The following is a 21,812-nucleotide window of genomic DNA, read 5'->3' as shown; positions in this document are numbered from 1 at the left end:
ATCCATCCATCCATAAATAGAGGGCGACACTGGAAAATTGTGGCGCTGGGCCGGCGGCTCAGGTCGCGTGTCTTCGCTTATGCTCGCGTGGGCCACGTAAGAAACCACGCGAGACCACTGTCCCATAGGCTTTGGGACGCGAAACGGAGCGTGTCGGAGATTGAAACGGAGTTGGTCAGCGCGCGCGTGCCCAGGGCTAACCTAAGCATAGCACTGCGTGCACCGCAGGGGTTTTCCCGGGATAAACCGTGGATAAAACAATGGATATAGATAAAGTTTTTGTTCCGGTTTATTCACTAAAACAAGAACTTAAGGTTTATCTGATATTTATTCACGTCTCACAATAAAATATTGAACAAACCTTGAGTTTGTGTTTCAGTAGTTTCCGTGGATAAATCCAAACAAAAACTTTATTCATATCTAGGGTTTTATCCACGGTTTATCCTGGGAAAACCCCTGCGGTACACACAGTGTAGGCAATTCTCTTCCCCTGGCACTGTCTTGCAGTGATTTCTTCAGGTAAGGGGGCATTCAGCAAATGCTTAGCTTGGCAGCCACTCTTGGCTCTTGGTTTTGTTTGCAGGTATTTTCTTTATGTAAATTAATAATAAATAAAAGGGGACAATAAGAAATGGTGGCACTGGGCTAATAGCTCAAGTCATATGTCCTTGCTCACACTTATGTAGGCCACATAAGAAACCATGTGAGCAAAGCAAGCATCCATGACAAATTGGGTGAGCAGAGTGAGCCATGTCTTGGTGCTCCTAGCAACCTTAGCAACTAGAGTGGGCTATGCCTCTACAGCCATTAGAGCTTGAAATGGCATCCTAGCACCTCACAGAGAACCTCACGGGGGAGCCTCATAGGGCAGAATATCATAGGGGAATCTAATAGATGGGACCTTATAGGGAGCTTTATATGGGAATCTTATAGGAAGGACCTTATGGGATGTCACAGAAGGGCTATATAGGGATATTGGGGCACAGAAATTTTAGTAAGCAGAGTGAGCCATATCTTGGGTGCTCCTAGCAACCCTAGCAACTGGAATGGGCTATGCCTCTGCAGCCATTAGAGCTTGAAATGGCATCCTAGCACCTCACAGAGAACCTCACGGGGGAGCCTCATAGGGCAGAATCTCATAGGGGAATCTAATGGATGGGACCTTATAGGGAGCTTTATATGGGAAGCTTATAGGAAGGACCTTATAGGATATCATAAAAGAGCCATATAGGGATATTGGGGCACAAGACTTTATGCGCACTGGACTTTACGGGCACTGGACTTTACAGGCACTAGACTTTATGGGCACTAGACTTTATGGGCACTAGACTTTATAGTCAGTGCACTCTATAGGCACATAAGACCAAGCACTATAACAAAAACTCAGATTAAGCATGAGCACTGGACTTTACAGGCACTAGACTTTATAGGCACTAGACTTTGTGAACACTAGACTTTACAGACACATCAGACCAAGCACTGTAACAAAAACTCAGATTAAGCATGGTTGCACCGTCGCAACGCGACGGGTGAGAAGCTAGTCCCTATATAGAGGGCGACAGTGAAGAATTGTGGCAAAACTCCGCCGGCTAATGTCGCGTGTTGTCGCTTATGCTCGCGTGGGCCACGTAAGAAACCACGCGAGCGAAGCGAGCGCCATGACAAATTTGGCGAGCGGAGCGAGCTGTCTCTTCAGCCGCCCGGCAACCTCGGCAACTGGAGCGGGCCGTGTCTCGGCAGCTGTCGGGGTTTCACACAGCATCCCGGTCTGCCCGGCAATGCCAACAACTGGAGCAGGCCGTGCCTCGGCAGCCATCGGGGCTCAAAATGGCATTCTGGCACCCCATAGGGAACCTCACGGGGGAGCCTCATAGGGCAGAATCTCATAGGGGAGCCTTATGGGCAGAACCTTTCATGGAATATGAAAAGGGAGCCTAATAGGAAAGCCATATAGGCAGGATCTGGCAGAGGAACCTTATAGGGGAGGAATCTTTTGAATGTCATCTTGCAAAATCTCATAGAGAGGCCTTATAGGGGAATCTTATAGGCAGGACATTATAGAGTATCATGGGAACTAGACTTTATGGGCACTAAAAGTGATATTCTAGCACCTTATAGAGGAGCTTCACAAGAGAGTCTCACTGGCAAGATCTTATAGAGGAACCTGACAGAGGAACATAATAGGTAAGCATAATGGAGAAACCTAACAGGGGAATATAATGAAGGAAGCTATATAGGAGAACCTTATATGGGCCATATATTGGCAGCTGTTGGAGCTTGAAATAGTATCCCAGCACTTTATGGAAAAGCCTTATAGGTATGACCTTATAGAGGAACTAAATAATACTTGACAAGAGAGTCTTATATAGAGAATATTATGGGCAGGACCTTATAGAATATGATCAGAGAGCTATATTAGGGCAAAATAATTTATGGGCACTGGACTTTATAGGCACTAAAATTTACAAGCACTGGGCTTTACAGGCACTGGACTTTACGAGCACTGGACTTTACAGAGACTAGACTTTACAGGCACATAAGACCAAGCACTGTAACAAAAACTCAGATTAAGCATGGTTGCGCCGTCGCAACGCGACGGGTGAGAAGCTAGTAAATAGAGGGCGACACTGCAAAATTGTGGCGCTTAAGCGACGGCTATGCTCGCGTGCTCCTCGCTTATGCTCGCGTGGGCCACGTAAGAAACCACGCGAGACCACTGTCCCATAGGCTTCGGGACGCGAAACGGAGCGTGTCGGAGTTTGAAATTCGATGAGTCAGCGCTTCCGCGCGAGGCTTGCGACATTGGATCTCTGCCGCCAACCACCATCATCTCTGTCCTGGACCCTCATCTGTGCTCTCCTCTGCTTTATTCCTCACTGGCTTTTCTCTCAAACTCTACTCTGCTCTACTGGGTGTCTCTGAGCACGGATTCTGCTTAGAAAGAGCCTACAGGGTGTGAAGTCTACTAGCACGGCCTTAGTTTGCTGTAGCCAAAAGCAGTCTTTTCATAGCTGCCTGGACCTCTCTCATCCTGCGGTGTTTCAGTTGCTCAGGTACCTTTTACCACAATCTCACAGTCACAACGACCTGCTTTGCAGACAACGAGTGACATCGAGTTGTCAAAGAGCATTGGGAATCCTCTTCCCCTGGCACTGTCTTGCGGCAATTTCTTCAGGTGAACTGTGAGGGGGCATTCAGCGAGTGCTTAGCTTGGCAACCACTCTTGGCTCTTGGTTTTGTTTGCAGGTGTTTTTTTTATTTAGCTTTTCACAATGAGTGTTCCACCTTTGTAAGTCTATATTGCTTGCATCATGTCTATTGTGCTCAACTCTTTTTGTAGGCCTCCTAACGAGGGTGTGGTGGAAGTCTGGATGCCTGCATTGGCACCTTTGTGAGTATCTTTGGCTTGCTTGGATACTGTTTCAGTGCTAAAATTCTCTTTAGAGATGATGATGAGGATGATCTCTATATGACACCTCCACCTGAGACTGTACATAAGTATGTGTTTTACTTTTTGCTTATTATTGGTTGTGTGTACTCATATTTGCTATAGCGAGAATGCCAATAATAGTGAAGATGAGGATGATCTGTATATGACTCCTCCACCTGAGAATCTCAATGGGTATGTGGTTTTATTTAATCTTTTTATGGTCATTGGCTAAAAAAAAGAAACTATAGACATGTTGAAAACCAAGAGGCTGTTGAAGAGGCTGCCCATGTGGATGTGACTATGACAAGGTATGCAGTTTTTGTTAAACCACACAAAATTTGTTTATTAATTTTAGGGTTTATAAGAACTCCTCCTAGGACTCCTGAGCATGAACGCCAGACTGTGCGGGAGCAAGAGCGTGCTGAAAGGCTTCAGATGACTTCTCCTACTCTTCGGCGCGAGCGTTCTAGTAGTATTACCGACACTTTTGAGTCCACCGATATCCGAAACTACTGTGTTGCCAATTAAATGCAACTATAAATACAAAAAAATATTTTCTGTAATCTTCATACCCTGCTTCAACTTTAAGGCCCAGAAGCAGTGAGATTGAATCAGGGGTTCAATAGATATGGATTTAAACAGTCTACCCCCTAAAACCAGACTGTGTGAAGCACAGTCTGGGTTTTGGGAGCCAAATCCGAAGTTTCACACAGTTCTGTCTGATTCAATAGGCTTAAAATGTATTTTTCATGATCTCCTGAGATTTTCATCAGTAGACATGGAGTACTGAAGATGTTACTGGCAAAATACAGAATTGAGGGAAAAGCTCAAAAAATCGAGTCTCCAGTCCACAATTATCCTTTTATTTCTATTGCAGAACTAATAAAATGCCCACACATACACTACCTTTCAAATTATAACCTAATTTTATTATTTGGATGGGGGGATCCAGAGATATGTAATTGTTTGTGATGTTGAGGGTATTCTGCAACCCGGAGACACAGTTTAGTCAGCATCGGGAAAGGGCGGCACACAGTCGGGAGATTGCGGGCGCACTGTTGTCACACTGTTGTCACACCACGCACAGTCTCTCTGTTGCGCCACACAGTCCGGCCGAGACCGCACACAGTCCGGATTTTGGCGCTAGTTTAGCGCCACACAGTCCGGATTCTCGGTGACAGTCCGAGATTTGGCGGTGAATCAGCGCCACACAGTCCGGCCGTGCCGCACACAGTCCGTTGATTGTCGCGCCACACAGTCCGACTGTGTCGGCACACAGTCCGACTGTGTCGGCACACAGTCCGACTGTGTCGGAACACAGTCCGACTGTGTCGGAACACAGTCCGACTGTGTCGGACACAGTCCGAGTTTTCCCTCCGACTGTGTCGGCACACAGTGCCCTCCAACGTCTCGTGATCAAGCACACTACAACGTCGTGTCGCGTCCACACATTGCTGACAGCGTGTTGTAGTGTTGACTCCCGGTTCCCAGTACCCCTTGACCTCGATATTGACATCAATCCTGCTCTCATCCCCTTGATATTAGGTGCGTCATTTCCAGTCTCTCTAAGTATACAAATACCTCGTTCTCAACCTCTCCGCTTTCTGACCCCTCGACCTGCCACCCCCCAACCATCCCTGCACCCCTCCCTACCCCGACTGCCCCATCTGCTTCAACGCGATCGTCCCTGCCCAGCCGACCTGGTCCTGCTCCCCCACCTTCGTCCTGCATGACCCCGACACTGCGCCCCCTGCAGGCCACGAGCACGAGCAGGAGCGCGTGAAGTACTGCTGGACGACCTTCCACCTCAAGTGTGTTCGCTTGTGGGCCGCGAAGAGTGTCAAGGACATCAAGGAAGCCTGGTGCAGACGTAGCGAGAGCGGCAGGAAGGACGACTAGCGCTGCCTGGGAGCTGGTTCAAGCGCGAGTCCATCCCGCATTGCTACTGGTACGCCCCGTTCCTTCTCTGAGCCTGCTCCCATAGCCCTGACCCGCACCCGGCAGGTGCTTCTGTGGCTCCACCCAGGACCCGAAGCCCCCATGCCTCTCGACGCCCCACTCATGCACGAGCCCCTGCTCGCGCTCGCACATGTGCGGGCATCCCTACGTGCTTGCGTGCCACCCAGGCCCATGCCCGCCCTGCCAGGCGACGACGCAGTGCCCATGCCACTGCGGCAAGTAGACGGTCTCCCTGCGGTGCTCCCGCACATCTCCCTCCCCTGTGCACCTGTCCTCGACCGCCGACACCGCGCGCGTGGACCTCTCCTGCGGCCGCGCTTGCGAAAAGCGGCTCGCATGCGGGAACCACATCTGTGCGGAGCCATGCCATCCCGGCACGTGTCCGCCGTGCGCGGTGACCGAGGCGGCGCGGTGCTGGTGCGGGAAAGTGGAGAAGAGGCTTGCATGCGGGGAGGGAAAGAAGGAGGCGTGCGCTGTAGTACGCGGAGACAGCGGGGAGGAGGAGGAGCAGTGGGTCGGGCCGTTTGATTGTGGGAATTCGTACGATCGGTACGTTCTTCCTCCATCTGTGCCGGATTTTGACTGACAAAACTGTGTTTCTTAGACCCTTCGCCTGCACCGTTCATCGGTGCACCCAGCCCTGCCAACCGCCCTCCAGCATCCCTCCACCCTGCCCACTCTCCCCGGCCCTCACAACCCATTGCCCATGCGGCAAATACCCTCCTCCACACCCTTTTTCCCCCCCTCCCTCCCTGCAGCCCGTTTCCCCCACACAGCCTGCACCGACCCCATCCCAACCTGCACCTTCTCTGCCTCAAGCCCCTATCCGGCTGCGCGCACGCATGCGCAACGCGCTGCCGCGCCGCCTCCTGTGCTCGTCCCTTCAGCCTCTCCCCACGTCCCTATACCGCCCGCCGTCCTCGCCTGCACGCATCAGAGATGCTTGGCATCAAGCACCCCACAGCGGGCGAGTTCTACAGGATGCATGGCTCGCGCGCGCAGTCGAGAACCTCAATACGAGATCTCCGCGGTTGACAAGTCAAGGTGTAGAAACGGGCGTGTGCTGGCTTCGCCGACGATTCCCTGCCCCCGTCAAGTGAGAGCGGCTAGGCTGACCTGAGTTGAAGCCATGGGGCTAGTAGTGAAGGATTATTCTTATTTGCAAAGTGAGCACTCCCTTCCCATTACGTCGATGCCGAGTCCGAGTATGACAGAGATACGACGACACTTCCCAACCGCCTCATCCATTGCATGTATACTATATGCGCGCTACCGCTTGTCGCTACTTTTGATGTACCTCCCCTATCTGTAGTTAGATTCTTTTTTTATGCATAGATCGCGGTCTTGCAAATTGTCTCTTCCTCTCCCATTGGAGAAGAGATTATGTTTTTACACCAAGGCCCTATTCACCCACACGACGCGTGGGCGAAATTTTCGGAGAGAGCGTCAATCCGCGCCGATCTGTGCCAATTCTAACCTGAAAAGCTAGAAGGTTCAGGGTAGGACAGGGGTATGGCAGGGCTAAAGAGGCCATTAAGAGGTGAAGAAGCCACCCATGCCAATACACGGCTGACATGACGAGCCTGTCCGCGGCTGGAGAGGCTCGTCATGTCAGCCGCGTATTGGCAGGGATGAGTCCCGATACGCGCCTGACATGACGAGCCTTGCTGCAGCTGGAGAGGCTCGTCATGTCAGCCGCGTATTGGCAGGGCTGAGTCCCGATACGCGCCTGACATGACGAGCCTCGCTGCAGCTGGAGAGGCTCGTCATGTCAGCCGCGTATCAGCCGCGGCCACTCATCTTCTTTCCACCTCCACCTTCTTGTCCTTGTCTATGGCTATCCCTCGCTCATGCTGACACCCACGGTTGGGAACGGTCGACATCAACGAGAGGTATGTCGTTACTCACCTCAGTTCCTCCCCTGTACGCGCACACCTCCCGCCTTCATCTTCGCCCCTCCCTCAACGTTATAGCCATGAACGACACGCTCGTCGCCGTCCTCTGCTCGTAACCCGCTGCAGCAGCACACAAATTCTAACCTAAAAAGCTAAAAGGTTCAGGGTAGGACAGGGGTATGGCAGGGCTAAAGAGGCCATTAAGAGGTGAAGAAGCCACCCATGCCAATACACGGCTGACATGACGAGCCTGTCCGCGGCTGGAGAGGCTCGTCATGTCAGGCGCGTATCAGCTTGGCTGAGTCTTGATACACGGCTGACATGACGAGCCTCGCTGCAGCTGGAGAGGCTCGTCATGTCAGCTGCGTATTGACAGGGCTGAGTCCCGATACATGCCTGACATGACGAGCCTCACTGCGGCTGGAGAGGCTCGTCATGTCAGGCGCGTATCAGGATTCCGCTATGCCAACAAGCGCAAAACCTGCACAAACTCGACTCTATATGAATGAGACAGCCTACGAGCATTAACCTTACAGATACCCGCGCTGTGAGTATGTTCTTATTATATCTTATTGTACCTTTTATTTCTCGCACTCGGCTTTGCAAACGGACGATGGGCCTCCGCACCGCCGAGGGCATGTACTGATACATGATGTTTCCTTCTCTTTTCCTCTACTTCTACTATCTACAGATCCTCGAGGGACTAACCTTTCCCTTCCCGACCCCGTCTCTGTCCTCGTCCACGCCTACGCCCCCGCTCACCGCCGCCTCTTTCCCCTGCGCCGCCACGATGTCGGCCGCGGAGGCGTTTTAAACCTGAGACAGCGGGGATCGCGGTGGGGGCTTTGCCTGGCTTTTTCGCGTCCGTGATGGCCCTCAGCTTCGCAAAGCGAGCTGGACGGACGTTGGCTTTGATGTCGCACAGGACGATGGTGCGATCGCGCAGCTCGACCTCGCCCTGCCGGATCTTCTTGGCGATCTCGAGGCCGTGCGCGTCCGCAACGTAGCGCTGCTTCGTGGGCGAGGTGGTGCTCTTGGCAGTGCCGGCCATATGGTGGTGCGCGTAGCCGGAGGCGGAGGACAGGGTGCGCTCGTGCGATGCGTGCGCGGCGGTGCGCAGCATCGAGTGAGCGTATTTGGAGAACAAGGCGTCGGGCGGTAGGGTACCGGGGAGCGTGGTCGTTCCCTCGCCTCCTAGGAAAGAGCAGGGGAAGAGACGCGGCGCGAGGAGCCGCTTCCGGGTGTGCGCAGGTGCACGGGACAGGCAGGGCCGGGCAGGGAGGGGCAGGACTAGGGCCGGGGGAGGGCGAGCGAAAGTAAGTGATACGGACCTTTTTCATGGCATTCCTCTTCGCACCTCCTCTTCACATTAACAACGCTCCTCACCCTCGCCGTCGACGCGCTGAAGCATGGGTAGCGTGACGATTGCGACACGCTGTGCGCAAGGGCAAAGCACGGATGCGGCGGCGGCAGGGGCGCGTGAGGGAGCAGTCGAAGGGGTTGTTGTGGCCGAGTGGACGCGTGTGCATGGGGCCGAGAGGATGAGAGGACGAAGGCGAAGGAAGTGGGTGGTGGGTGTGCATGGTGTCGAGGCGAGGGCGAGGGGACGAAGGTTGAGGTTTGCGCGCGGACAGACTTGAGTTAGAGACGGACTTAACTTCGCGTCGAGCGCACGCGACCACTTAATTAACTTCGTGACTCTCCAGCTCCCGCTCGTCCGCCTCAACCCCTCACTTGTTCCCTCGGCGTCGTGCACACGCATCCCTTCGACCAGTTGCCTGCTCCCACCGCTGTCTCATTCGACACGATTGACGGTCTCCACGGCAGCGGCGTCCCGCTGCACCAACACCCACGAACCAACGCTGCTCGACGACGCGGAAACCCACGACAACGAGGAGGAGGACGAGAAGAAGCACAGAAGAGGTAGGAAACGGACGACGAGGACATAACAATAGGTACGCCGTCACTCGCCCCAGTTCCTCCCCCGTACACGCACACCTCTCGCCCTCGACCTCCTCTCCACGTCGCCCTCAACGGCCTATCCCTCGACTCTACCCGCCCCCTCATCTCGTCCGCTCAACCTCTCCCACATCCGACCCGCTCTCCCGTCCGACCCGCTCTCCCGTCCGACCCGCTCTCCCGTCCGGCCCTCTCGACCCCATCGCTCGCTGTACTGCCCTCCCCGCTCTCCTCGCATGATCTCATGCCCACTGGCCCACCGGCCGGCTCGCCCGCATCGCCCACATCGCCTCGCGCATCGCATGCGTTGCCCGGACCCCCGCTCGTCTCACCCGCATCTTCCACTCGACGTCGCGCTCGCCTACTCGCTACAGCTTGACACCACCCACCATCCCGGCACGTCCTCCGCCTCCTCCACCTTCGTCAACACCTCTGCCTCCGACGCCTCGTCCGCCGTCACCACCACCACCGCCTCCGCCTCCGCCTCCTCCACCTCCTCACGCCGCTCCACCGAGTCCTTGCGCACCAGGCCCAGCGCCAACCGCTGCGACCGCGACCGCACTCCGCAGGACCACTCCAAGTCCATGTCCGCGGCGAGCACCGCTCACATACGCGCTGCCCTCCTCGACCAGGCCGCCGCTGCCGCATCCGTATCCGCATCCTCACGCACTGGCCGGCCTTCCCTTCCCCCGGTGTCATGCCCCCCTCCACCCTTGGCTGCTGTATGAGCGGTACAGGACGGAGAAACTCCGCGCGACGCAGAAGATCGGCGAGGAGGAGATGCGGCGGCTGACGCACCCCCATCGTCTACCCTGCACTCCTCTCCCGCGTCGCCGAGGGCTTCCGCGTGCGCATCTCCCTCGCAGAGCGCATCCAGGATGGCCTTGCCTGCCCGACTCCGCCGCCGACGTGTACGGGCCCAGGACATGCGTCCTGAACCCGTTCTTGAGCTGCGATATCCCCTGCCTTTGCGGCCGCGCTCAGCAAGTTCATCTTGCCCCCGCGCCCCGACTCGGCGTCCATGCAGGAGAGCGGCTCCTCGCCCTCGCACGACCCCTCCTCCACTGACTCGCCGTTGCCGTCGCTAGGTGACCCCGAGCGCGACGACTCAGCATGCACCCTGTGCTCTGTTCAGATGCGCTGCATGCGCTCGAACGTGTCAACAAGGAGGGCAAGGGCAAGCTGGCGGCAGAGAGACAAGACGGTAAAGGGAGGGCTGATCGTTACGAGGGTACGTCCCTCCTCTCGTCTTTCTTCTTGCCCCTCCCTTAACATTTCCGCCGCACGCACGCATCGCCTCGAACTCATGCACATGCGTCCTCTCTCCTCTCAACGGCCTTGAACCCTATACGCCCTTGGACCACCCTGCTTCACTGTCTCAAGGCCGACGTCCCCTCCTTCGACCTCACGCACGGCCGCCACGCACTGCCCCTCCACTGACGGCGACCCCTGTCCTCGTCCACACCTACGCCCACGTTCACTGCCGTCTGCACCCCCGGAGCGCACGCTGCCTGACGACGCACAAAGGATCATGGCGGTTCGAGTGTGGACGAGGAGGATGAGACCCAGCTGGCGGCAGAAGACGAGGAACGAGTGCGGCGGAGAGACGGGCTGGAAGGGAATGGGCATGGATGACGAGGCTATCCATGAGGGATGAAGGTACGTCATCGTCTCTCACTGAAGTCCTTCCCTCGCACCCGTACCTCTTGTATTCGACCTGCCTGCCCGCCTCCCTGAACACCCTAGCCCGACGCTAAACTCACTCGTCCGCCCCCCCTCTGATCCGCTTTTGCTCTCGACTCGCTCGCTAGCTCACTCGCATGCTCACTAGCTCACTCGCACGCTCACTCTTGTGCTCGACCCGCCCGACACCACGGCCACTTGCCCACATCGTCCACGTCCCCTTGCGCGTCGTCTGCGTTGCACGGATCCCCGCTCGACACGCCCGGATCCCCCACTCGACGCCGCGGCCTGTTACCGGCTCGCTCCGCTTTGCTCATCCGAGCCCCTCCTTCAACCTGCTTCCCCTCGACCCCCCGACGGTGACCTTGCCGCCCTCGACGCCGCACCCGGCTGTCCGCTCAGACCACGCAACCCCGCCACCCAGCGCCTTCGCGCTCATCCCCTCGACGATTCACGATTCCATCCTTTCCTCGTGCTGCGTCGCTGCCAAGACCCCGCGGAGGCTCAGCCCATGCACGCTTACCCTCGTAGTCTTCCCCTCCGCTGTCGATGTTACCACTCTCGACGTCGCACACGCTCGCCACCCAGGGCCGCCGATCGCATCGATCGCATCGAATGTCGCCCCCTGGAGCCCACTCACCTTCGAACCCATGCGTTCGTCCTCGCCTGCGACCCACGTCCGCGCGGACTGGATCCCTCGGACACGCACACAGCCTCCACCCAGCGCCCTCCCACTTTCTTATTGACCCCACTCACGCTCGCCGTCCCTGAAGCTCGTCCTCTTAACGCCTCGACAGCCGGTCTCTGCGATTCCACGGGCGCTCATCCCCAGGCTCTCGACATTCCTGCAACACAGTGCTGTCAAGAAGGTCAAATGTCTCTAGTTAAACGCTAAGGTCGCTTCATCAATGCCTCTGGGCGGGCGCTAGCCTAGGATGCGCAAGGATTGCGGCGGTTTGAAGGTCGACGAAGAGGGCGAGATTGAGATGGCGGGAGAGAAAGGGGCTGGATGAGGACAATGAATGGAGGCGGCAGAGAGACTTGGGTGGGGACGGATGAGCAGGTTTCAGGTACGTCGTCTCTCGCGCCATCCCTCTCCGTCTTGCACCAGTCCCTCTCCCGCGCACGCGGACGTCGGACGTCGTCATGTGTTTCAGTCCCTCCCTTGAGATCCCAGCCTTTGACGCGATGTCCGCCCATCCGCTTCTCCTCTCGCGCGGTCTCCTCGCTCACCTGCCCACCTCGGTCGAGAGCACGCCCGTTCAGCCGCTTTCCCTCACGCCCACTTTCGGTTACGGCCGGTTATTCGCCATCTCGCACTTGGCCGCGAGCAGCCCTGCGGACGTGGTGTCCGAACGCACTGCAGAGGCCAAGACCAGCGGGATTGAGGGGCAGTGTGGGTGAGAGCCCAATACATTCGGCGCGATTGAGTCGACGTCGGTTGCGCAGGCGCGGAAAATGAAGAAGAGCGGCACGGTGGGGGCGGGGGGCGTGGCTACCTCGGTGTGATGCTAGGTGTGGTCGTACCTCATCAATAGTGAGGCGTAGCGCCTGGATGGCCTGGATGGTTGGGTCGGCCAGCTGGAGGAGGGTCTTCCTGGTCTCCGGTCGGCGTCATGTCGCTTGCCTGCTCTCGCATTCTCCTGGTTCTGCACCGGGTCTGCTCGGCTGCTACATCAGGAAAACCCTTCCGCGTTAGCCATTTGGTAAGAGTGGTTAGGACAGCGCAAATTAGCGCTAACGCGAGCAAATGAGCTAAGAGGCTCACCAAGTGAGAAAACTGTATCTAAGTAATCTAAAATATGGTAAATTTTCGTCCGATGGCTTTCAGATGCACAAGGCCGCAGTGTGTCGCAGTCGGCATAGCGTCAATTGAACATCGTCGTGCCTCGATAATGTCTTGGCTCGGTGTCGCGGCAGGGATGAATTGTGATTGTGTACAAAGAGACAGTCGGTGCTTAAGGTGCGCTCTTCGTGCTGGGTCCTTCGTCGTCTGCGAAGCGATTAGTTGCAGTGGTAGGAGGAAGATTTGTTGTGGTCGAGCGGCGCGTGTAGAGTTGATGTAGAGACGCAGAGCGGCAGAGATCACACGGTGACGCCTGTCGCACATCTCAGGGCTCTCGATTCGAGTGCATAAACATACTAATATACTGTCATTTCTGTATGTCTATCAAGGAAAGGGTTTACGTAGAAAACAGAACACTCTTGGAGTACATTGAAGCTAGACTAGTGTCATGGAGCAGAAGGGCCGAAGCGGGGATATAGATGACAACTAGTAGTATTACCGACACTTTTGAGTCCACCGATATCCGAAACTACTGTGTTGCCAATTAAATGTAAATATAAATTTGAAAAAATCCTTTCTGTAATCTTCATACCCTAGTAGTATTACCGACACTTTTGAGTCCACCGATATCCGAAACTACTGTGTTGCCAATTAAATGCAAATATAAATATGAAAAAATCCCTTCTGTAATCTTCATACCCTGCTTCAACTTTGAGGCCCAGAAGCAGTGAGATTGAATCAGGGGTTCAATAGATATGGATTTAAACAGTCTACCCCCTAAAAGCAGACTGTGTGAAGCACAGTCTGGGTTTTGGGAACCAAATCGGAGGTTGCACACAATTCTGTTTGATTCAATAGGCTTAAAATGTATTTGTCATGGTACCCTAATATTTTCATTAGTAGACATGGAGTACTGAAGATGTTATAGGCAGAATACAGAATTGAGGGAAAACCTCAAAAAACCGAGTCTCCAGTCCACAATTGTCCTTTTATTTCCATTTGCAAAACTAATAAAATGCTCCTACATACACTACCTTTCAGATTATACCCTAATTTTATTATTTGGATGAGGGGATCCAGAGATATGTAATTGTTTGTGATGTTGAGGGTATTTTGCAACCCGGAGACACAGTTTAGTCAGCATCGGGAAAGGGCGGCACACAGTCGGGAGATTGCGGGCGCACAGTTGTCACACTGTTGTCACTCCACGCACAGTCTCTCTAGTAGTATTACCGACACTTTTGAGTCCACCGATATCCGAAACTACTGTGTTGCCAATTAAATGAAACTATAAATACAAAAAAATATTTTCTGTGATCTTCATACCCTGCTTCAACTTTGAGACCCAGAAGCAGTGAGATTGAATCAGGGGTTCAATAGATATGGATTTAAACAGTCTACCCCCTAAAACCAGACTGTGTGAAGCACAGTCTGGGTTTTGGGAACCAAATCCGAGGTTGCACACAATTCTGTTTGATTCAATAGGCTTAAAATGTAGTTGTCATGGTACCCTAAGGTTTTCATTAGTAGACATGGAGTACTGAAGATGTTATAGGCAGAATACAGAATTGAGGGAAAACCTCAAAAAACCGAGTCTCCAGTCCACAATTGTCCTTTGATTTCCATTGCAAAACTAATAAAATGCTCCTACATACACTACCTTTCAGATTATACCCTAATTGTATTATTTGGATGAGGGGATCCAGAGATATGTAATTGTTTGTGATGTTGAGGGTATTTTGCAACCCGGAGACACAGTTTAGTCAGCATCGGGAAAGGGCGGCACACAGTCGGGAGATTGCGGGCGCACAGTTGTCACACTGTTGTCACTCCACGCACAGTCTCTCTGCTGCGCCACACAGTCCGGCCGAGACCGCACACAGTCCGGATTTTGGCGCTGGTTCAGCGCCACACAGTCCGGATTCTCGGTGACAGTCCGAGATTTGGCGGTGAATCTGCGCCACACAGTCCGGCCGTGCCGCACACAGTCCGATGATTGTCGCGCCACACAGTCCGACTGTGTCGGCACACAGTCCGACTGTGTCGGACACAGTCGGAGTTTTCCCTCCGACTGTGTCGGCACACAGTGCCCTCCAATGTCTCGTGATCAAGCACGCCGTTCACGAGTCGCCCGCGTCACGTCGCGTCCAGCATTTGGCACCTCTGACCATCAAGAGTCCTCAATCGATGTTTCCTCAGAGAATCTCAAGGAAAAATGGTAAGTTTCTTTTTTTCTCGATCTCTCACTCCGCACGCTCCCAACAATGCCAGCGGACGATGGCCTCCGCCGAGGCCTCGAGAAAGCACACATCGCTGACAGCATGTTGTGATGCTAACTGTTCTTTCTCTTTGTCTATCTTTAGCTGCTGGCTTTGTCTTAACTGACAACTTTCTTTCTCTCTAGGGCCTTGCGGAGGAAGAGGGAATGATGAGAGACATCCACGACGGACGCAAGCTCGCTGAGCAGGTTGAGCAATAGAACGGTGAGTCATTATGTCTTCCTCGCGCCAGCGCCTCCCCACACATGTGCTCCTGGTTGCCTGAGTGCCCTCCACTATTTCTGTAGCGTCAGCATCCCGCTCTCTCAACACCTACATGCTCGCGCTGCCCCACGATATGTGACGCATTGCGGCCGTTCGAACGTCAACAAGGACGAGGGAGTCCAGCCAGCGGCGGAGGACGATGACGAGCACAAGCAATGGCAGCGACAAAGAATGGGCATAGACGACAAGGACATCCACAACAGAAGCAGGTACGTCGTATCTCGTGTCAGTCCATCCCTGCACTCCTCTCTCATTCTCATCTTTTCGCCCGCCCCTCCCTCAACTTGCGTTCCCTCTCCCCCTCGGCCATTCACGCTCCCGCCCTTAACATCACACACGCCTCCAATGCTCCGAACCACCTCGACCATCAATCCTGCCCTTGAGCCCACGCGTGCGCGATCGTCCCCTCAAGTCCATGCATGCATCCTCGCCTGTGTCCAACATCTGCGGTCATCCGCTCGACCCCATGCACTCGCAGCCATGTCCACAACGCCACGCACGGCCGCTACCGAGTGCCCTGACATCCATTCCCTCCCCAGACCCCACATATGCTCTTCCCCTTGAGTGCATGCCCGCCTGCCACTCCCTGCCTTCTCATTTGTCTCCTCCGTGGTCTCGACCTTTTCGACTGTCGACATTCGCGTGGTCCCGCAAGATCGGCTCTGCAACCCCACATGCACTCGTCCCTTCAGTCTCTCCCCACGTCCCTATACCTCCCGACATCCTCGCCTGCACACATTGGAGATGATTCACATCAAGTATTCCACAGCAGACAAGTCGCGCTGGATACACGGCTCGCGCACGCGGTTGAGGACCTTGATGTGAGAGCTTCACGGTGGACAAGTCGAGGTGCAGAAACGGCCGCGTGCTGTCTGCGGCAACTACTCCCCTAGCTTTGTCTACTTTTCTCCCCTTGTTCGTGACACTGTCCGTCAGCACCACTAACGGCCCTCCTGGCAGGACGCCCGGACTGCGGATGTGACCCATATCGCTAGGGACTTCAGCTGACGAGGTTGAACCGCATTTACTGCAGGGGCTTGACGCACACCGCTTGTCAATGGCAAAGAGGATGCCGAGAAGCTAGTGAGAGATAGAGAGAAGGTAAGTACTCCCTTTCCATATTGCTGATATCGAGTCCGAGTCCGAAAGTGTCATCAGCGCCAAGCGTCGATTGACAGCTCTCTCGGTTCTGATGCTTTCTTTTCACAGTGCCTGTCTTGTCAGCATTCCTCTGCAGACGAGTCGCATACGGTGTATGCTTTACTCAAACATCCTCTTCTTCCTGCTGCTGACGCTCGCGAAGCTCGGCTCGTTCATCGCGCTCTAGTACACAAGACTATCACTCAGAGCATCATCTGAGCCATCAATTCATCTGATGCGTGCATCCTTGGGTGCATGGGTGTATGCAATCGCGTGCAGACGACCGGCCTCATCCATTATCACCAGAAGCATTGATGCGCCCTTGTCCACCTGCTCCACCTCGCCCAAACCTCAGCCAGGATCAATGCCGCATCCTCCCTCACCTGCCCCTGCCTCCTGCCTCCCGTCCGCTTAGGCACACATCCTCTTCGCCTTCCACGTACGGTACAACGCTACCGTCCGCCGCATCAACACCCGCGTGCTCGTCACCACCATGACCAAGCGTGCCCGCCGGCGTCCCTCTCGACCCGCTCGTCTGTTCTCCTGCTCAACCCGCTTGACCGGTTTGCTCGTTCTCCCGTTCTCCCGCTCTCCCCGCTCGCCGTCACATGCCAGACAACGAGTAATTTATCGGTGTGTCCCCACCATCCAATCCCATCATCCTCGAAGATTTCTGACATCTCGCGACAGATGACCCTGAGTTCCTGACGCACAGGGCGAACTACCGCGACTTCTTCGCACGTCCGCCAGCTCCCACCAGCTGATCGCGCTGCACAACGCGAGCGCGCAGAAAGTGTACCACTCGTACCGGGTGCAGTTCCTCAAGGACGTTGTCCTCGCGCGCATCCTCGACAACCCAACGTCCAACATGCTCAACTCGTGCATCATCCTCAACCAGATCGACATCATCAACCACTTACGAAACGACGTGCGCTTCCCCGGCGAGATCATCGACCTCTTTGTCAACGCGGACGGGAGCACGCGTGCGGATGATCACAACAATCGGCTGGGGACTCTGTCGGTCGTCAAGGAGAAGGGCTCGATGAACGTCGACGCGCGCACGCCGTCGCCCGGGCTGCCTCCCGCCCCGGCGCGCGGTGTCCCTGTAGCAGCGGCAGCTGTGCGGCATGGGCAAGAACGTGCAGCTGCCAAAGCGTATGGCGCTCTTGAAGCTGCTCGTTGACCGCGGCGTCGTGCATGCGATGGGCGAGCCGGAGGGGCGGCGGATGATCGCGGTTGGCGGGGAGGTGCTCACAACGCTGCTGGACCACAACGTGAACGGCATGCCAGAGCGCGTACTGCTGTAGCTGCGTTGCGCTACTTCCGATTACACCTCCGTTGGAACAACAAGAACATCCTGGTACACTTCCTTAAGCAGGACGTGTTCAGGGCGATCCTCGAACTCGCGCTGCAAGGATTGGACTGGCACACGCCCATCAACTCGTCATGTTAGGAGTTCTTCGACCACATGCGCAAGGTCGGTGCCCTTCTGCTTGTTTGTACATGATGACTCCTAACGCTGAGCCAGGACGGCGCGCAGGAGAACACGAAGGAGGCGATCGACGACATCATGACCCGCAGGAAGCGCTCGTGCGGCAGGTTGCCCAGCCCAGGTTCGCGAAGAGGTGCTTCGAGCACTTCATCCTGCGCTGGGGGATGAACACCGCGCTCGAGCCCCGAAAAGAGGAAAAGCCGCCCGCACCCCAGCAATTCTTCTCGTGCTCTCCCGTCCACGCTCACACTCACACAGACGCACAAACGCGCGCGCAGCCTCAGCCAGCCGTTCGAGCCCCGCCGCCAGGAGGCCGAGGAGAAGTCATACGTCGACACGGATGCCGACGACGATGAGGGCTCGGTGCCGCTCCCCAGCGCGCCGCTGCTCATGCGCCACCAGTTTGCAGACCAGAAGTGCAAGCGCCAGCGCGTGCCCAGCGTGCCGATCCTCCCCGCTCTGCATGTCAAGCATCCACCTCCCACGCATGCCGCTCATCGGCAGCCTCATCGACTACCACGACGACGACGACGAGCGCAAGCTTGCGCTCGACCTCAGCCTCGACCTCGACCGCTGCCTCGCGCCTCTCGGCCCTCACGGCGGCGACGCGGAGCTCATCTTTTCCTACTGCCCCTTGCCCGCCGCCGAGTGCCCTCGACTCACTGGAATCCTTGAGCTCACGCACTCGCCCTTGCCTGCGACCCACATTCGCTTACGCGCGACTCCTCCAGCTCACGCACGTACGTCCGACTTCTCGTCAACCCCTCCATCCACTCTTCATCCTGTATCATCGCCGACACTGCACGCGCACCTGACCCCGCATCCCCACACCCTCACCTCACCTCGTCCTGTGGACGATGCGACCGTTCGACCCCGTGCACGCTCGATCCCCCATTCCTCGGCCGTCCCGCGCTCGTGGCTGAGGAAGTTGAGGAAGGGCGGCGGTGGAGGAGGAGGGGGAGCGGGAGCTCATATGAGCATTGACGACGAGAATGTCGTGATGGATGCCCCTTTGCTGAGCAGGACAGACGTCATGAAGGTGCGTCGTCGTCCCTCCTTACGCCAGTTCCTCTCCGCACACGCGTGTATCCCGGTCTCAACTTTCTGCCCGCCCCTCCTTCGACCTGCGCCCCCTCAATTTCCTCGACGGCGACGTTCCGCCCTTGACGCCGCGCCGGGTTGTCCGTTCAGCCCATGCAACCCTGCCACCCAGTGCCCTCGCGCTCATCCCCTCGGCGGTTTACATCCCCACCCCTTCCTCGTGCTGCGTCGCCGCCAAAACCCTGCGCACGCTCACCCCTATGCACGCTCGCGCCCAGAATCCTCGTGCTCTCCGCTGTCGATGTTCCCACTGTTGAGGTCGCCATCTTCATCAGTGTCGGCACCAACCACTTCCTCAACACCACCGCCCCCGCTTCCGCCAGGGAGCGCGACGTTCTCGTCGAGTTTCTGACCCTCCTCGCCGTCTGCCACACCGTCATCCCCGAGCTTAAGGACGGCAAGACGCAGTATCAGGCCAGCAGCCCCGACAAGGCCGCCCTCGTCGCCGGCGCGGAGCTCCTCGGCCTCCAGTTTCGCGTGCGTGCCCCCGTCCCTTCCTGCGTCCCGTCTGACCTCCTCCCCGCTCCCAGACCCGCAAGCCCAAGTCCGTCTTTGTCGATGTCCTTGGAGCGTCCCAAGAGTACCAGATCCTCAACGTGTGCGAGTTCAACTCGACCCGCAAGCGCATGTCCACCGTCGTCCGCGCCCCCGACGGCCGCATCAAGCTCTGCAAGGGCGCCGACGCCGTCATCTTTGAGCGCCTCAGCAAGATCCAACCATACAGCAAAAACACCCTCGTGCACCTCGAAGTGAGAGCCCCGCCATACCTCGACGACCGACTGCTGATGCTGACGCGCCCTCCCCAGGACTACGCGACCGAGGGCCTGCGTACGCTCTGCATCGCCTACCGCGACATCCCAGAGTCCAAGTACAAGCAGTGGTCCGCCCATGGCCACGGCCGCCCTCGCTCTCGCACGCCCTTGCACACAAACAGCCACCGCTCGTGCTCGCGCTCCTCTTTGCTCTCGCTCGACGAGATACTCCTCCGGGTAGCCATCAACGACCGCTCTCGTGCCGGCTCGCTCATCAACGCCCCCTCGCGCCCTCGGCCTTCGCCGGCGCACTAGGCGGCTACGCACCCTTCTACCGGACACCCTCCCCCGACTACCCGTCCCCCAGCCTGCGTAGGCGTGGAAGCGTGCACCCATCCACCGCGCACCCGGCCCCGCCACTGTACCATCCGCACCCGTCGCTGCCGTCGGCGCAGCACAGCTCTGCCCTGCCCGGGGCCTAGTAGTATTACCGACACTTTTGAGTCCATCGATATCCGAAACTACTGTGTTGCCAATTAAATGCATTTATAAATACAAAAAAATATTTTCTAAAATCTTCATACCCTGCTTCAACTTTGAGGCCCAGAAGCAGTGAGATTGAATCAGGGGTTCAATAGATATAGATTTAAACAGTCTACCCCCTAAAACCAGACTGTGTGAAGCACAGTCTGGGTTTTGGGAACCAAATCTGAAGTTGCACACAATTCTGTCTGATTCAATAGGCTTAAAATGTATTTGTCATGGTACCCTAATATTTTCATTAGTAGACATGGAGCACTGAAGATGTTACAGGCAAAATACAGAATTGAGGGAAAACCTCAAAAAACCGAGTCTCCAGTCCACAATTGTCCTTGGATTTCCATTGCAAAACTAATAAAATGCTCCTACATACACTACCTTTCAAATCATCGCCTAATTTTATCATTTGGATAAGGGGATCGAGAGATATGTAATTGTTTGTGATGTTGAGGGTATTCTGCAACCCGGAGACACAGTTTAGTCAGCATCGGGAAAGGGCGGCACACAGTCGGGAGATTGCGGACCCACAGTCGTCACACTGTTGTCACACCACGCACAGTCTCTCTGTTGCGCCACACAGTCCGGCCGAGACCGCACACAGTCCGGATTTTGGCGCTGGTTCAGCGCCACACAGTCCGGATTCTCGGTGACAGTCCGAGATTTGGCGGTGAATCTGCGCCACACAGTCCGGCCGTGCCGCACACAGTCCGTTGATTGTCGCGCCACACAGTCCGACTGTGTCGGCACACAGTCCGACTGTGTCGGAACACAGTCCGACTGTGTCGGACACAGTCGGAGTTTTCCCTCCGACTGTGTCGGCACATAGTGCCCTCCAACGTCTCGTGATCAAGCACGCCGCCACGTCGCGTCGCGTCGACCCTCCCCACACATTTGAACATCGAGCATAACATGCTTCCTCAGCCAAGGTCTCTTTGCTCTCTCAGGGCATTTTGGATTTCATTAGTGAGCTTTTTCTTCTTCTGAACCCTTCCTCTGCATGCTCTCGACGACGCCAGCAGACAACAGATGCTCAGAGAAAGTGCGCACTGCTGATAGCATTTTTTCTTACAGTTTGCAGCTGCAATACTCCGGGCACCCACTCCACGCTCTTTCCACACCCTCTTCCATCTCCACGGCTTTCTCTTTTCTCATCAACATCCACGACATCCGTGTCAGCGCCATTCTCTTTAAACAACTGCTCTGCGCCCATTCTGTCTCACGGCGCATGGAGCAAAGTGACTATCTTATCACGCGAGGTTGAGCACGTTGAAGAGAAGAACAAGGAGCAGATGGTGATAGAGGCAGAGGAGAGACAGCGGCTGTCGAGAGACGAGGGTGGAGCGACGGGACGATGGTGACGGACACACGCTCATCGAGCAGGCAGAACGGTACGACGGTACATACCTTCTGTCATCGTCCTTTCCGCCTGCCCCTCCCTCGACATCCACACCTCGAACCCCCACGCATTCGTCTTCTCAGCCCCCTGGCTCCTCCTCACATGTGTGGACTGACTACTCCTCCCATCTGCCCGC

General features: G+C 55.9%; 10 protein-coding genes across 10 annotated transcripts; 9 read left to right on the top strand and 1 right to left on the bottom strand.

Moving 5' to 3' along the window:
- Window positions 1–3,272: 3,272 nt before the first annotated feature.
- On the top strand, window positions 3,273–5,329 carry HETIRDRAFT_103921 (uncharacterized protein; the record flags this gene model as incomplete). The annotated part of the gene is made up of 6 exons (XM_009550551.1): window positions 3,273–3,289; window positions 3,341–3,391; window positions 3,445–3,498; window positions 3,554–3,622; window positions 4,902–4,975; window positions 5,187–5,329. The coding sequence occupies 6 exons, from the start codon at window positions 3,273–3,275 to the stop codon at window positions 5,327–5,329; spliced, it is 408 nt and encodes a 135-aa protein (XP_009548846.1).
- Window positions 5,065–5,938, top strand: HETIRDRAFT_477763 (uncharacterized protein). The gene is made up of 2 exons (XM_009550550.1): window positions 5,065–5,378; window positions 5,435–5,938. Exon 2 carries the CDS (start codon window positions 5,471–5,473, stop codon window positions 5,915–5,917), a length of 447 nt encoding a protein of 148 aa, XP_009548845.1. The 5' UTR covers window positions 5,065–5,378; window positions 5,435–5,470; the 3' UTR covers window positions 5,918–5,938.
- Window positions 5,939–6,045: 107 nt separating this feature from the next.
- HETIRDRAFT_440939 (uncharacterized protein) lies at window positions 6,046–6,780 on the top strand. The gene has a single exon (XM_009550549.1). It carries the CDS (start codon window positions 6,096–6,098, stop codon window positions 6,507–6,509), a length of 414 nt encoding a protein of 137 aa, XP_009548844.1. The 5' UTR covers window positions 6,046–6,095; the 3' UTR covers window positions 6,510–6,780.
- A 1,207-nt stretch (window positions 6,781–7,987) lies between these two features.
- HETIRDRAFT_453169 (uncharacterized protein) lies at window positions 7,988–8,695 on the bottom strand (the record flags this gene model as incomplete). The annotated part of the gene is made up of 2 exons (XM_009550548.1): window positions 7,988–8,574; window positions 8,671–8,695. 2 exons carry the CDS (start codon window positions 8,693–8,695, stop codon window positions 7,988–7,990), a joined length of 612 nt encoding a protein of 203 aa, XP_009548843.1.
- Window positions 8,696–9,479: 784 nt separating this feature from the next.
- Window positions 9,480–9,971, top strand: HETIRDRAFT_419784 (uncharacterized protein; the record flags this gene model as incomplete). The annotated part of the gene is made up of 1 exon (XM_009550547.1): window positions 9,480–9,971. One exon carries the CDS (start codon window positions 9,480–9,482, stop codon window positions 9,969–9,971), a length of 492 nt encoding a protein of 163 aa, XP_009548842.1.
- Window positions 9,972–14,808: 4,837 nt separating this feature from the next.
- Window positions 14,809–17,702, top strand: HETIRDRAFT_103916 (uncharacterized protein; the record flags this gene model as incomplete). The annotated part of the gene is made up of 5 exons (XM_009550546.1): window positions 14,809–14,930; window positions 15,279–15,646; window positions 16,811–17,028; window positions 17,111–17,515; window positions 17,568–17,702. The coding sequence occupies 5 exons, from the start codon at window positions 14,809–14,811 to the stop codon at window positions 17,700–17,702; spliced, it is 1,248 nt and encodes a 415-aa protein (XP_009548841.1).
- Window positions 17,703–17,841: 139 nt separating this feature from the next.
- Window positions 17,842–18,243, top strand: HETIRDRAFT_172077 (uncharacterized protein; the record flags this gene model as incomplete). The annotated part of the gene is made up of 2 exons (XM_009550545.1): window positions 17,842–17,872; window positions 17,924–18,243. 2 exons carry the CDS (start codon window positions 17,842–17,844, stop codon window positions 18,241–18,243), a joined length of 351 nt encoding a protein of 116 aa, XP_009548840.1.
- An 838-nt stretch (window positions 18,244–19,081) lies between these two features.
- Window positions 19,082–20,055, top strand: HETIRDRAFT_172076 (P-type ATPase; the record flags this gene model as incomplete). The annotated part of the gene is made up of 3 exons (XM_009550544.1): window positions 19,082–19,465; window positions 19,519–19,737; window positions 19,795–20,055. 3 exons carry the CDS (start codon window positions 19,082–19,084, stop codon window positions 20,053–20,055), a joined length of 864 nt encoding a protein of 287 aa, XP_009548839.1.
- A 962-nt stretch (window positions 20,056–21,017) lies between these two features.
- On the top strand, window positions 21,018–21,188 carry HETIRDRAFT_323194 (uncharacterized protein; the record flags this gene model as incomplete). Its single annotated transcript, XM_009550543.1, has 1 exon — window positions 21,018–21,188. A coding segment is annotated over one exon (171 nt), but the record flags the coding sequence as incomplete, so codon positions are not given.
- Window position 21,189: 1 nt separating this feature from the next.
- On the top strand, window positions 21,190–21,471 carry HETIRDRAFT_324441 (uncharacterized protein; the record flags this gene model as incomplete). Its single annotated transcript, XM_009550542.1, has 2 exons — window positions 21,190–21,243; window positions 21,352–21,471. The coding sequence occupies 2 exons, from the start codon at window positions 21,190–21,192 to the stop codon at window positions 21,469–21,471; spliced, it is 174 nt and encodes a 57-aa protein (XP_009548837.1).
- Window positions 21,472–21,812: the final 341 nt, after the last annotated feature.

This window comes from Heterobasidion irregulare, assembly GCF_000320585.1.
Source record: "Heterobasidion irregulare TC 32-1 unplaced genomic scaffold scaffold_08, whole genome shotgun sequence".
In the NCBI taxonomy this organism is placed as follows: Eukaryota; Fungi; Basidiomycota; class Agaricomycetes; order Russulales; family Bondarzewiaceae; genus Heterobasidion; species Heterobasidion irregulare.
Note: the sequence above shows the minus strand (reverse complement) of the source record. Positions and strands in the feature narration are given on the sequence as shown.

Coding starts and splice junctions, on each gene's coding strand:
- HETIRDRAFT_477763 (XM_009550550.1), top strand. CDS start 5,471: ATGCCTCTCGACGCCCCACTCATGCACGAGCCCCTGCTCGCGCTCGCA.
- HETIRDRAFT_440939 (XM_009550549.1), top strand. CDS start 6,096: ATGCGGCAAATACCCTCCTCCACACCCTTTTTCCCCCCCTCCCTCCCT.